The following is a 15,507-nucleotide window of genomic DNA, read 5'->3' on the forward strand; positions in this document are numbered from 1 at the left end:
GAAGTGTGGTTTTTAATGAGTCAAATTAGTTTTGATGAGACAGGAATTTTTCTTATGTTCAGTTCACATACTACACATCCACATACACACACATTTGACTTTGGAAATTTCCTGCCGTGTCCTGTGTTCCAGAAGCCTGTGTTCCCAGGTAAGTAAGAGGTATGCGAGCACTGAGCAGTGCCCTCATTGTGGGTATCTGCCAGGAGAGCCAGCTGCCTGACTTCTTTTGGATTTATATTGGGCCCTGCTCCAAACTGCAGATGAGTAAAATCAAGATATTTCAAATAGACTTACGGTAGTCCCAGATTTGACCATGCATCTTGAATTTAAAGAGTACTAAATAGCTGAAAAGGCATAAATTCCAAGATTTTAGAAGTATGTTTCATTCGTAAGCTCTGAAACAAAACTCAGTCACGCATTTTAAGATTGTAAATGGCCAAGATTTTTTTTTTTTTTTAAAAAAGTCATAACTAAATGTCAAATAATAACAGCTTTTTGCTTTACCCCTAATTTTTGGGATGAGTTGTTACAGGATTAGCCAATTGCTACTTTAACCTGGATACACCTAGGTTGTTTGAACTGAGAATTTTCTGTGGGCAGCATGCCTCAGATTTCCATCAAGTTTATCACTACAAGTTAGCACATTTGCTGAACTCATAAACATACTTAAAAGTGTCTTATTTCATCACCTAAGAATTTTCATCGCCTAAGAAATTCTTAAGAATGGGAGGCTGCATGCTCTGAGTTAGTTGGAGTCATGCATAATAAAATAGGGCCCGACTATAGAGTAAACCTATAGGCCATCTTTGAATTCCACTGAGTTCCTTCTATATGGACTATAATCAGAAAGTTTCTGTGAGATGCCTGCTGTGGCTTTGTAGGCATTGTATGTGAGATGGGAAGGATTAGCTTTCCTCTAGATACTCATCCTATCTCTCTTCTGGGTCTGAGGGGACAGGTGGTGCTAGGATAGAGGGAGCCCTTGAGGAAGCCAGTGTCTCTGTTAGCTGGAGTTTTCTTTTTCACTTTAGCAGTTAATATCTCTACCTTCTACAAATGACTCACAATTGCAGGACCGATGACTGGACCAGTAAGCTCACTACATACAGTATAGGACTTGCCATTCCCATGAGGATTTTTTCTTGCCTTCCCAATTGACTGCAGGCAGCCTCTCTTTATACACAGCACCCCCCTTTCCCTGAAGCTGCTGCACTTCAGGTGATGGAAAGTTGAAGCAAATTTAACAATTACCCTTTCTAGCACATTTACATCTAAATGAAAAACTTTTAAAGGTTTATTAATGTGAGAGAACCAGAGCATGTCTGGCATGTGTGGTGCTAGGAATTGAACTTGGAACCACATGCCTGAGATTTCAATCCCTTGTTTACTGTGTTACCTCCTGAACTGCTTAATGAAAATTGATGGCTAGCTATAGTTGACAGTGTATATGACAATCATATCTTTACACCAGTTATTATTTTGTTATCCCAGGGATATGATCTTCCTAAAAGATGATTGAGAGAAGAGAGGGTATTGGCCAAGTAACTTCAGCCTTGGTTAGTAGTAGTGAACATTTATATCTGTCCCAAGTTACTCACAGTTGGTAGTAGGACTGGCCCCAGGGATGAGAGGATCATTGCACACACCATCTGCCTAGAGGCTGCCTCATTCCTCTCTGGCTGACAGCAGGCTACTTTTTGAAGTGGGGTGGGGGGGGGGGTGGGAAGAGTGCTTATTGATGCATGACATGGTTTCTACCTTGACATAGGTACCTATCCAGTCCACGTGGGTCTCATCAGCCATTGTGCACCTAGTTTAGGGAACACACATAGCTGCTCCTGGAGGGGCCCTGGGTAGTTCACTGGTATCGACCCTGGTACACGGTAATAGCTGCAAGTTCTCACTGCACAGGGATAGAACATAAGCACTGTGCCCAAAGCACTCCTCTCCCATGAAAGTATTAGCAAGAGCCCTCCGTGTTAGGATTATGGAGCAGCATATAGTTGCTCCTTTGATTTGGGTTTTTTTTTTTATTTGAGAATTTCTATACAACTAGCAGAGCTTCCCACACCCTGTTTTCATTTTGGTGGGCCTCTAATTACTGCTAAGGCATAAGAATAAAACACTACGGGTCTGAACATTTTGATGGAAAAATTGAGATTTCTACAGTTTCTATTGGCTTTGAGAACTAAAGTGGAAAATCCTAATGGAACCTGAACACCTAAATCCAGTTGCTTTGTGAGAATCTCACAAACATTGCTCTTGTGGTTCATGTGTGTGCCATGCAAATGGGTCCAGATGCTGTGGCGAAATGAATGGATCAAGGAGAAAACATTTTCACAAGGAAAGTCCAAAGCATGGATTCTGAAAGCACAATTTTATACACAAGAGGAAGAAAGCTTCCTGAAATGTATGGGAGATAATGGAACCCAGTTATATTTTGTAAACTTAGAGGGTTCGTGTGTTTTGTCAGTTGTGTTTTTTTGTTTTTGTTTTTTCAGTCTCTTCCAGACTTGTCAGAGACAAAACAGGGTCAAGGACAAACCAGACTTCACATACATCTCAATCATACCCTCTCCCCAGTTAGAAAGAAAACGAAACTTAGCCACTTAATTTTCTCCCCCCCCAACTCCCGCCAAGCCCTCAGAGCACTCCTCAGCATGAAAGAGTCATTTTGTTTAACCACTGGTTTTTGGAGTGTTTTTATAAACTTAAAAGAAAAAGAAAAACTAGCCAACATTTATTTTTAAATGAGGTCAGATAAATCACGTATACACAAAGTTAACATTTTAGATATAACCCTTCAGTAGGGCTTTCTGCTACTAATAGTTCTTAAAAATTCAGCCCACCGGGGAGAAGAGGACAAGTTTAGAAGTTTCTAACAGAATTGATCCTTCTAGTTTACCTCCTTAGTGAACTTCAGGTGACCTCAAGGAGCTATAGATCTACTCGTACTGTTTAAAAATCCCATAGGTGGCATTGATGTCAGCTGTCTTATCAAGGGTCCTTCTGAAGATGGCTGCCGTAATGCCTCCAGTATGGCACATGGTGCCAGGAACACTGTCTTGTTATGAAATAGATTTTTCTTGATTTGTGTGTTACACGTAACACATTTAGATTCTTAGCTTCTGGGAATTGAAGTAGACTTAGAAGACTGCTACGTTTTTTTTTTTTTTAACCACTTAAGTCTGGGGAGTTTTCATTGTCGTGAGCACGGAGGCATTCAGCAAGAAGAACATGAAGGTAACTGCTGTACAGCCCCAACTAAGGGCGGCACATACCACCAGCCCAGGGTCCCTGCTGAGATGACCCTCTGGAATAAGGACTTGCCATGGGAGAGCCAGTTGACGACTTTAAGATGCACTGCTGTGCTAGAGTAATGAACAAATGGTTAAAATGCCCCCTTCCTAAAGTGATCCGTGTGCCTCTCATGGCTTGAGCAGTCAGAAAGCAGCAGCCCTGCTCCCAGATACTTGAGTGCGCTCCACTGGGTCATTAATATTTTTAGGAAGAGGGAAACACCTTCACCTATCATTCTAATGGTTCATGTGGAAGTATGATTTGACCAATTCTTATATAATTGATCTACAAGAAACAGGCTTTGGCTTAATTTTCGGAATAACGATACATTGAGCTATGAAAGCAGAGTAAATTGCGCACACCTGTAGAGTATCTCAACTACTGAACACTAGTAGTGTCCATAATATCAGCCTTAAAGGGCTTAGCATATCCCAACTGATGACTCTTAGATGCTGTGGAGTTCGACACCTGATGTAAGATCATCTAGTCTGGGCAACAGCAGTTGTACCTTCCTTTCTAGAGTTAGGGCTTAATTGGGTTTTTTTTCCCCCATAAAAAGCAAACTGGTACGTTTATAGTTCAAAATATTTCAGCAAAGGCATAGGAGTGGGGCAGTTCCCTACCCCTTGGCTATTTACACTAGGGAAATTTTTGAGTTAACACAAATGGCCAGTTGGATGGACCTCCTCCATGCAGCTTTCATCGCCTCACTTAGAAGGTCCTTAACAGCAGACATGGCATGGCAGATGTGGGCAGTCAGCTCACTGGAGGTGTACAACAGGTGCCCAGGGTCTGGGAGGGCACATAATCTGCCTCAGGAACTCCACAGAGACCAGCAGGATCCTCCCTGTGTGTTCTGCCCGCCACAGGAACAGACCACTTGAGACTCATGGTCACAGCAGAAACCCACTTTTGATTTCTTTGCTTCTTACAACCAGTCACAAAAGCCCACTTCTAAAATCATGAGGTTTCCTAGTCTTGCAAGAGGGCAGAAGCACATGGTTTAGATCAGCCAAGTTATAGAACAGTTTGCCCGTTTAGGATTTCTCATCAGTCCTAATTTCTGGGAGAAGCCTCCTCCTGGGGCTCTTAACTAGGGCTGGGGGCTGCTTGAGTTCCTACCCACTGCCCCCTCCTGTCCATCACCACTAAGTGGGACAGCTACACAGCTTCTGAGCAAAGCCGTGGCACCATTTCTTTGGTGGAGACAGGGGCCTTGGAAGCTCGCCAGTGCCACCCAGTGGCCACATGCTGCACCACCATAGGTGGCATTCCCCCTGGTTTCACATTCACTGGGAAGTTACTAGCCAGTTGATGTGTGCCGACTCCCAGGCATGCTGTTAGCAACATTTTCAAAATGACTTGTTTCTATTATATATGAACTAGACCTAGTAGAGAGCCTCATGGGTCAGTGGTTTGGTCACCTACAGTAAAAAAGGTTTCAGTGAGCTGCTTAAATCAGCAGTTGGTTTGGTGTTCAGCCATGCTTAGCCTCTCCTACAGTAGCCGTAACCCACACACCCACACCTCAAAAGAAGGAAACTGAAGGATTTACTCTAGAATGGCACAGACTTGACACTTGCTAGTGGATTGTCTTATCAGTGCTGGACTGGGAATTTCACCACTGCTGTCTAGAAACCCCCTCATGGATTTCCGCTTACTGTTTAGAGTTTCTTACCCTTCAGTTAAGTTATACACATCTCCATACAGTTAAGATAGCTGATCAGGGAGTAGTTTTACTTTGTTATGCGTAAGACCCAAGTTCAAGTCCAGCTGCCACCACACAGGCAAGCTTTAGTGTTGTGATCTCTGCCCCGTCTTATCTGAAGTAGCCCAGAGCAGTGAAATCCCAGTGGTGACAAAAATAAATGTTCTGTTAGTCCAAACACTTCACTGCTTTCCTGTCTCCAGTAGTACATACTTCAGATTGAATAGTGGGACTCAGTAGATCAATATAATTGTTGTATAGAAATTTCTGTATTTTTTAAACATTTCAAGGTAAAGGCATAACCAACTTGCTATTGGGACCCCATAAGTTTTATGACACTTAAAAATCAATTTATTTAGCTTATATATTCAGAGGCACAGATAGGGAACAGTAAGTTGACTTAATGGGTAAGAGTAATTTTATAAAACAAGCCCATATTTAATACTGGGTAATTAGAAAAGTCATGACACATTTTTGCTTAGAAAAATGCATAACCTGATACTGGGTCATGGCACACCTGGTTGAGCACACGTTACATGCAAGGACCTGGGTTCAAGCCTATGGTCCTCATATGCAGGAGGAAGGCTTTGCAAGTGGTGAAGCAGGGCTGCGGGTGTCTGTCTCCCTGTCATTCCTCGATTTCTGGCTGTATCCAATAAAGATATTTAAAAGAAAATATATAGCTTTTATGAGAACAGTTAATACTCTGGGATAATTTTAATTTTTATTAGACAGGCTGGATCTTGCTGCTTAGGGTTGCTTTTTCCATTTAGAGATACCTCAACAGCACCTATGTAGTGCCAAGAATCAAACCTGGACAAATGAGCGTGGCAAGCAGGCAGCCTGCCTAGTGAGATGATCTGTAATTTTTTCTTTAAACTATTTTATTAGCACTGCTCCAATATATGTAGTATCAGATCAAATAAAGGGCCTTACATAATCTTACATACTTGTAAGCTACATTCCTGTGATAGCCATTTTAATCACACATTTTTTGGAAATGTACTACAATTTAAGATTGATTAGAGAACATTCCTTAGGTTCTGTTTTTGAGTCCTACTGTTAACAGCTTTTGAAATGAATGAACATGTCATTCATTTTGTAGGAGTGACTGGCTAGCTTTCTAGAGGCATCTAAACTGCTAAAATACTACCGCATTTGGCTTTGTAAAGATTGCGGTTTTGGTGCCCGGTTGGCTTATTTCTTCGGAAGTAGTTAGTGGTCAGCTTCCCTGCAGGCAGCCAGACACCACCTGCCTGGTGTGACAGGGCTTTGGACAGTAACACTAGGCTCCCATATCCATGCTGAACCCTTGCTTTCGCCCCTTCTCCCCCTAAAAAGGGATGAGTGGGTGGATCAGTAGCTCTCATTAAAACAAAATCCTAGCCATATGTTGTGAACCTTCTGGCCAGATCTTGAGATGAAGATAAATTTCAAAATTCTAAAATAGAGTCAATTTCCTCCTCCTAATTAGAGACTGTAGGGATTTGGCTTGTATCTTTGTGTATGTGTATCCCTGTCTTGCTTGACATTGTGACTGTGGCTCTATTTAGAAATTTCTTTGGCACACACTGTAAGGTCACTGGTGGTGCTGGCCATTCATGGGGTAGTGTGCCCAGGGGTCCAGTACATAGGCCATCTAGGGCAAACAGTCATAGGACATGAATTTAAAGGGCTTTGTCAGGCTTAGTCAGCTCTGGTGCCTTAGAAGTATTTATGATCCTACCATAAAACGTGCTGCTGACAGTTTTGTCAAGTGAGTTTATGGTAGTGAAGGAATAGAATCTGACCTTTCAGTGCCTTTCACTGAATTATCCTTACATGCTCTAGACAGAGGATGTCTTTGGGACAACCCAGGTTGGTGGGATTCATTTGACCTTACCTGTACATAGGTTCTCGTGATTCCTCAGTTACAGACTATCACAATGACTAGTAGGACAAAGGGTACTGGTAAAGGGACTTGGAAAATGGAAAACTTTCTAGGTGGAGGTCTCCGGTTTAGGTGCTGGAAGTTATGTAGACTCCCAACAATTTGATTTTGGAAGAACCCTACAACTTTGGCAGTGTTAGCTCAATCTAACTTCCCACCCTAAGTGGATTCCTATCACTTTTTGCTCTGCTGGGCAAGGACCATCTACAAATCTGCAACTGGCATCAGGTTCCCAAACACTGGTACATAGGACTGACCTTAGATGTGTTTTTTTGTATCCCCAGATAACAGTTGTGATGGTCTGATAAAGAATTGTTTTTTGGAAGAAAGTTGAGGTCTTACAGTCTATTACAAATTTGTTTGCACTAGAAGACAGTTATTTTACCCAGTGATAATAACCAACAGAGATGTGGGGGGAACATTTATGTAACTACACAGTTCTGTTATATATATATATACACACACACACATTTTGTTTATTAATGAGAAAGATAGGAGGAGAGGGAGAAAGAACCAGACATCACTCTGGTACATGTGCTGCCAGGGATCGAAGTCAGGACCTCCTGCTTGAGAGTCCAGTGCTTTATCTATTGTACCACCTCTCAGACCACCACAGTTCTTGTGATCTCTTATCAAAATGGTTGCTTAGTGTTACTATCAGTATTCCCAGTTGTGTCTACCTTACCCTCTTGAACGGGCTTGTCCAAGAATACCTTTGAGTGCAATCCCTCATGGATTCCAAACCTCTGAGGGCTCTCTCAGGAGATTTTTTTTAATATATATTCCCTTTTGTTGCCCTTGTTTTATTGTTGTAGTTATTATTATTGTTGTCATCGTTGTTGGATAGGACAGAGAGAAATGGAGAAAGGAGGGGAAGACGGTGGGGGGAAAGAAAGACAGACACCTGCAGACCTACTCCTCTGCCTGTGAAGCCACTCCCCTGCAGGTGGGGACCTAAGGCTTGAACCAGGATCCTTACTCCGATCCTCGCGCTTTGTACCACCTATGCTTAACCTGCTACGCTATAGCCTGACTCCCTCTCAGGAGATTTCTAAACTCATTTATACAAACAAAACCTAGTTTTGAGCCTGTAGATTGGATATAGAGAAATTGAGAAGGGACTGGAGGTTAGGGGGAGATAGGCAGACTCTTGCAGCACTGTTTCGCTATTTAACCAGAGCCCTGCTACCTCTGGCTTATGGTGGTGTGGGGAATTGAACCTGGGACTTCAAGAGCCTTGGGCATGAGAATCTTCTCTCCCCATCTCACACCCTAGTTTTCAACTCAGCTGATGATTTAAAGCGAGCCTTTGACAACTAGGGTTTCTTTATTAAAGTAAAAAATTTCAATGTGGTATGTGGTAAACCCTTTCTGAAAACTTTTCTCTAAATCTCATGCCATGATGCCTGATAATCTTTGATAATTAAGAGGTATGGTTTCCAAATTCTATGTAAACACTGGACCTTGTTAAGCATGCTGTGTCTTCTTTGTAGCATCCAAGGAGGACAGGCGAGTGGAAGAAAAGTCAGCTATGGCAGCTGCAGCACCCAAGAAAATGGCTCTTCCAGGCTCCTCAGTGGGTGGCAAACAACCTATACCTAGAAATCTCCTTCCAAAGAAGTCTTCATTCACAAACGTAGCAACAGTCAAACCTACTGTGAAGAAGTCCTCAGGTTTCAAGGGCACTATCCCCAAGAGACCATGGCTCTCAGCTGCCCCAGTGAGCAGTGCCTCTGCTGCCAAGCAGGCAAGACTTACACCTGGCACTGCTATGTCTGCTTCCAGAAAGTTGCCCAGTTCTGCTTCATTGGTTGGAGCTGTTCGCAAATCAGGGACTACCTCTGTTTCTCTGACCTCTACACCCACAGGACGACTGGGAGGCACTAGCCCTGCCCCATCACAGCCAAATTCACAAATTCGGCAAAATATAAGACGCTCCTTGAAAGAGATTTTGTGGAAAAGGTGAGCTGTTCCTGTTCAGTTTCTTATTCATTACAGTGAAATAATTTCCATTCAAAGCATGCTCTTTTCACATAAGTGCAGTGGTTTATATAGTTCTTTTTAACCCCTTCCAGAGTCAGTGACAGTGATGACTTAATTATGACTGAAAATGAAGTGGGAAAGATTGCACTCCACATTGAGAAGGAGATGTTTAACTTGTTTCAAGTTACAGACAATCGATATAAAAGTAAATATCGCAGCATCATGTTCAACCTCAAGGATCCTAAAAATCAGGTGTGTGTGGGATCACTCTCAGTGGATGTATTTATTCTTGGCACAGAAATGATAAAGCTATTTTATTAGTCTAATTGCACAGTAGTAACTTTTTTTTTTTTTAACCAGCTCTGGCTTGTGGTGGTACAGGGAATTGAACCTGGGACCTCGGCAAGCATGAGTCTCTGTTGCATAACCATTATGCTACCCCCCACCCAACAACATTTCAAAAACATTTTTTAGTGAAAAATACTTTCACTTTGTAACCTGCTATTGGCCATTTGTCACTAGTGTTAAGATTTTTCTTTTATTCTCTTTCCTCACCTTGACTGGAATCATAGGATTGACCTCCCTCTGAATTCCTACTGTAATGTTAGCAAGTGAGTTGTTCGTTTTGTTTCATTTTTGTTGTTTTGTTTTGACTTTTACATTGAACTTGGGACCTCATAATTGAGAATCCACCATCAGCTGAAGCAGCTGCTGGTCTGAGTTTCTTCCAATGAAGTCCAAGGACTATTCAACACTCCTAGCAGCACCCACTATTTAGATGGTTCTTTTCTTTTCACTAGGTATAGGAATGCACTCAGTTCTTAGCAACTCAGTGATTAATACTAATCGCATGTGATCAAACCAGAAGCAGAGACTGGAAAAGAGTTAGACTCTTGCTCCTCTGTTCCCATGTTCTGCACCAGGAGCCATTGTGTCTTTTTTTTTTTTTTTTTTTTTTTGTAGTTAGTATTATTGTTGTTACTGATGTTGTCATTGTTGAACAGGACAGAGAGAAATGGAGAGAGTCTGGGAAGACAGGGGGGCGAGAGAAAGATAGACACCTGCAGACCTGCTTCACTGCCTGTGAAGCAACTCCCCTGTAGGTAGAGAGGCAGGTGCTTGAACCAGGATCCTTACGCTGGTCCTTTCTTCTCTTTACACCACATGCACTTAACCGGCTGCACTACCGCCCGACTCCCTCTGCTGTAATTCTAAGTGTCATTTTAAGTGTCTTCCTCTCAAACTTTACTGAGAATCAGCATTGAATACTATGCCTTCCTTCTCCCCATTATCACTCCTCTGGTGGATATCTTTTTGCATCTATTCCACCTTTGTCAGTGAATTTCAAATTTTTCTTCTTCTTTTAGCAGAATCAGTATAACAGGGCCTAGTAGGTTATCCTGACCCCAGTTTTCTCCTGTAGTAGTTTGAGGAGCATGATAATCATGCCCTTATTATTTTCATATTGTTTTTGTACTTTTTCTTTCTTTCTTCTTTTTTTTTAAAGACCAAGAGTACTGGTCTGAAAGCCTGGAGTCTCAGATATACAAGTCCTCTACTGTAATGCACCTAGCTGTTGGTCTGTGTTTTTATGTTTTTTCTACTGTCTTGGAAAACAAATACTTGAGTGAGTGAACGAAATTAATTTCCTTCTAGGGACTTTTCCACCGTGTCCTGCGTGAAGAAATCTCTTTGGCTAAACTTGTGAGAATGAAGCCAGAAGAACTTGTATCTAAAGAGCTTTCCATGTGGAAAGAGAGACCTGCAAAATCTGTGAGTGTCAGTGGGACATGGCTACTGGAGGCCTGGGAACGTAATCTATTCCAAAGTAGAAACTTGACCATTATATCCTAGAAGACTGGTGTATGATTATGTTTGTCTTTTCATACTAGGTAATAGAGTCCAGAGCAAAGATTCATAATGAAAGTAAGAAGACATCCATTAAACAGGAGAACATTCCTGACATGGAAGATTCTCCACCTGTATCAGATTCAGATGTAAGCATTTGATTTCCAGTGTTCAAAAGAATAGACTAAAGTGGGGGGTCAGGTGGTAGCACAGTGGGTTAAGCGCATATGATACAAAGTTCAGGGATCCTGGTTCAAGCTCCCAGCTTCCCACTTGCAGGGGGGGGGTCACTTTGCATGTGGTGAAGCAGGTCTGCAGTTGTCTATCTTTCTCTCCCCCTCTCTGTCTTCCCCTTCTCTCTATTTCTCTGTCCTATCTTGCAACAATGACATCAATAACAACAATAACAATAACCACAATGGGAGTCGGACAATAGCGCAGCGGGTTAAGCGCACATGGCGCAAAGCGCAAAGACCAACATAAGGATCCTGGTTCGATTCCCAGCTCCCCACCTGCAGGGGAGTCGCTTCACAAGCGGTGAAGCAGGTCTGCAGATGTCTTTCTCTCCCCCTCTCAGTCTTCCCTCCTCTCTCCATTTCTCTCTGTCCTGTCCAACAACGACAACAACAATAATAATTGCAACAACAGTAAAAACAAAGGCAACAAAAAGGAAATAAAACATTTAAAATAAACCACAACAACGATAAAACGAGCAACAAAAAAGAAAATTAATGAAATATTTTTTTAAAAAAAACTAGACTAAAACGAATCCACTCCAGATGTTTTCAGTGTCTTTATTGGGCAGAGCACTGAATTTATCAACTGTATACAGAGTTGCATATTTTCTCAAGTGCTTGCATTCAGTATTCTTAGTCACCCAGTTACGCTTAGTTTTATGAGGTTTTGTGTGTGTGTGTGCGTGTGCTATTTATTTGTAGATGGATTGTTAAAAACAAACAAGACCTACTCAATTGTTTGTTTATTTTTAGGAACAAGAATTGGTGCGGGCTGTCCCTGAGAAAAGTGCAGCACCTCTCCTCGATATCTTCAGCAACATGTTGAAAGATACAACAAGTCAGCACCGTGCACATCTTTTTGATCTGAACTGTAAAATTTGTACAGGTAAGTATAATTGGGAGGTTGAAATTTCTTGATGTTTCTTTTAAAGATTTTGGGGGAGGGCAGGTGGCGGTGGCTCACCGAGTTGAGCTTGCATGTTACAATGTATAAGGCCTGGTTCTGCAGGTGGAGACTGGGGACTCAAACCTGGTCCTTTGCAGTGGGTGTCCCATCACACAGCCCCCCTTCCTGATCCATCTTAAGACAGTTGTTTTTTTACAGACTAAAAGACTTTAATGGTTTTCTGAAGTTGATGAAGCTAGCTCCTTCATTTATAGTTTTGCTGTTTTTATTCTTCTAAGAATTTATCTCATGGGGGGCTGGGCATTAGTGCAGCTGGTTAAGTGTACATGGCGCAAAGCATAAGGACTGGCATAGGATCCTAATTCAAGCCCCCGGCACCCCTCCTACAGGGGGGGTCTGCAAGTAATCTGTCTTTCTCTACCCCTCTCTGTCTTCCCGTCCTCTCTCAATTTCTCCCTATCCTATATAACAACAGTGATAACAACGATAAACAACAAGGGCAACAAAAGGGAAAAAACATCCTCCAGGAGCCGTAGATTCATAGTGTAGGCACCGAGCCTTAGCAGTAACCCTGGAGGGAAAAAAAAAAAAAAGAAATTATCTCATAAGCAGGTTGTCCCCTTGAAGGTGTCAAATGTTTCATGTAGGCCTGCCTTCCTTGTATTCTTCAGGTCAGGTTCCATCATCAGAAGATGAACCAGCTCTGAAAAAACAGAAGTTGTCAACTTCCATTAAGAAAGAAGAGTCAAAATCCAAGTTTGAAGGTGCTTCCTCAGAACCAGTACTTAACTCAGCTGATGACATGCTGCCAGAAACTCTGCCTGAAAATGCTTCTGAACCAGAACTTGAAAGTGATTCTCCTGCTCATATGGAGAGAAAGTACTTCCCTGTGCCTTCAGGTGACCCTGAGCCCTCCACCCTGGAAGTCTCCTCCTACCCGGCCTCCTGTGTGGCTGAGGTGGTTACTACAGTCACAATGTCTGGCAGAGATCCTAGGACTGCATCAAGTGGGCTGAGCACAGTCCCTACAACAGCCCGCCTGGACAATACACACCTGATGGAACCCCGACAAGACATGCCGAAACCAAGCACGATCTCTGTGACAGTACCCAAGTCCATACTTGCCAAGCCATCATCTTCGCCTGAGCCGAGATACCTCCTCTCAGTGCCACCATCACCAAGCATAGGGTACGTCAGCACAAGCAGTTGCAAGGACCCACACAAAAGCAGCAGTAATAGTTGTCCCTTTTGTTGCCCTTGTTGATTTTCATTGTTATTGATGTCGTCGTCGTTAGATAGGACAGAGAGAAATGGAGAGAGGAGGGGAAGACAGAGGGGGAGAGAGACAGACACCTGCAGACCTGCTTCACCGCCTGTGAACGATTCCTCTACAGGTGGGGAGCCGGGGGCTCGAACAGAGACCCTTACACCGGTCCTTGCGCTTTGCCGCCCGTGTGCTTAACCCGCTGCACTGCTGCCCAACTCCCAACTTTACTCTTTAATATTGTTAAAAGCATTTTTTTTAAGTTCTATTTCAAGATACCTGTTTATTATTCCATAGGCATAGATCTTTAACTTCTGGCCACCTAATTTTGTTGCCAGTTTATTTTTCTTGGGGCGGAAATGATTAAAATAATTAATTTGGGAAAGTAAGCAGCCAAAACTTGATAGAAATTCCCTTTTTCTGTTTTGTATGTAGTGTTCAAATGTTGGAAATTCTTTTTGCAGAGTGATTTATCTACATTCTCTGGTTTTGTTTTACAGCATCTCAGAATCACGGTCCCCCCCAGAAGGAGACACAACCCTGTTTTTATCTCGACTCAGCACCATTTGGAAAGGATTTATTAACATGCAGAGTGTAGCAAAGTTTGTTACTAAGGCATACCCCGTCTCTGGATGTTTTGATTACCTCAGTGAGGTTAGATTCATGACGTGCGTGCGTGCACGAGTGTGTGTGTGTGTGTGTGTTCATGTATGTTCCACAAGAACTCTGATGCAGTATTGGTAAAATGTGGGTAGCTTTCCAACCAAGGATCTTCACTCATGAATCCTTCAAAAGGCAAAATATGGATGCCTGACAGGATCTAATGAATGCATTACCAAGCTTTCCAGCTTTCATGAAAAAGCAGAAATTGTTTTTCTTCCTCTGTTTAACCAAGGGCTTTTTCTTAGCCATAAGCATGAGAAGGTATGATCGCTGACCTTACGTAGTTCTTTCATGAAAAGAAACATCTCTTCATTTTTCAAAACCAATGAAAACACTAGCATGAATGACCTTAGTTAGCAAGGAGTGTTTAGGCAACCCTTTTCTGGCTAGCATCAGAAACTAAATGGGAAAAAAAAAAAAAAAGAAACTAAATGGGAGGGGGAGGGGCAGACAGATAGCATGATGATTATACAAAAAGACTTCATGCCTGAGTCTCTAATGTCCCAAATTCAGTCCCCATAGCCTCATAAGCCAGAGTTGAGCAGTGCTCTGATAAGAAAGGGAAGGGAGGGAGGGAGGGATGGCTGCATTCAAAAAGGTTACAATATTCTGCCAGCTGTAACCCTGTTTGGGAGAACATTGTAGTCCTGCTTCCTTTGGGTATACAACTTATATTCCTGTATGTTAATTAGTCAATATTTAATAGTATTATTGCCATTTTCTTTTGAACAGTAGTGATTTTTTTCTTGATCTAGGGTGCTTTAATGTCTAGAAATTACTACTCTTTGTGAAATTATCTCTGTGATACTTTGTTGTAACTATAGTTATTTACTTAAAGTGTGTTTTGTTTAGGACCTACCTGACACGATTCATATTGGTGGGAGGATCGCACCAAGGACAGTGTGGGATTATGTTGGCAAACTCAAATCTTCCGTATCTAAGGTACCTGCTTTCAGTCTAGTATCTGCACCTGTGGAAGAAGGTTTTTCCTTAAATATCTCTTATGGGAGGTCGGTGTGTGTGTGTGTGTGTGGGGGGGGTGTTACTGAAGCCTCATGTATACAGTTTCACCTCTCCAGAGTCTTTCAGATATGGATTGCGGTGGGGGCGGTGATGAGGCAGAGAAGCACCACTGCACCAGAATTGTGACAGTCCTATATAAAAACCTCACCTTTATGGGTTAACACTTGAAATGTTAGCCTGTAACATAAGAGCTTTTTCCAGGTAGAAGTATAAGTAAGTTTGTTGCTATATGTGTGTGTTTGAACAATAAGTGGTGGAAGTATTGTAATATACCTGTGTTGATAAGAGGCTCTATTTCCTTAGTGCCTTCATAGTGGAGTGAGTAGAAGGTAGGGGCATAAGCCAGGTCTGATATGGAAGCCTTGAGAATTAGCTCAGCATGTGTGTAGGGACAAACTATTTGAGAGACTGAGATCCTCTTCTCATTAGTCTTCCCTCCTACCACCTTTCTTAGTAATGTACTCTATGCTAGCTCATAGAATGGGGGCTCAGGGGGTGGGCTCAGACCAGAAGAATTTTTTTTTTTAACTTTTGTTGCCAGGGCTTGATTCCTAAACAGTTCTACTATTCCAAGGAGATCTCCCCCCCCCCCCCCCCGCTTCTGATAGACAGTAAGAGACAGGGAAAAGGAGAGTCCACAGCACT

General features: G+C 42.4%; 1 protein-coding gene across 6 annotated transcripts in view; it reads left to right on the forward strand.

Annotated features, from left to right (window-relative positions):
• The window catches only part of DIDO1 (death inducer-obliterator 1), a 78,447-nt gene that overhangs the window by 49,443 nt on the left and 13,497 nt on the right, over window positions 1–15,507 (forward strand). For all 6 annotated transcript variants that reach the window (XM_016186943.2, XM_060176964.1, XM_060177034.1 and 3 more), the window contains 8 exons: window positions 8,432–8,900; window positions 9,014–9,173; window positions 10,578–10,694; window positions 10,814–10,918; window positions 11,759–11,891; window positions 12,584–13,100; window positions 13,677–13,830; window positions 14,692–14,781. In XM_016186943.2, the coding sequence (XP_016042429.2) occupies window positions 8,432–8,900; window positions 9,014–9,173; window positions 10,578–10,694; window positions 10,814–10,918; window positions 11,759–11,891; window positions 12,584–13,100; window positions 13,677–13,830; window positions 14,692–14,781 (1,745 nt within the window). The remainder of the gene's footprint in view (window positions 1–8,431; window positions 8,901–9,013; window positions 9,174–10,577; window positions 10,695–10,813; window positions 10,919–11,758; window positions 11,892–12,583; window positions 13,101–13,676; window positions 13,831–14,691; window positions 14,782–15,507) is intronic.

Source organism: Erinaceus europaeus, chromosome 1 (genome assembly GCF_950295315.1).
Source record: "Erinaceus europaeus chromosome 1, mEriEur2.1, whole genome shotgun sequence".
NCBI lineage: Eukaryota > Metazoa > Chordata > Mammalia > Eulipotyphla > Erinaceidae > Erinaceus > Erinaceus europaeus.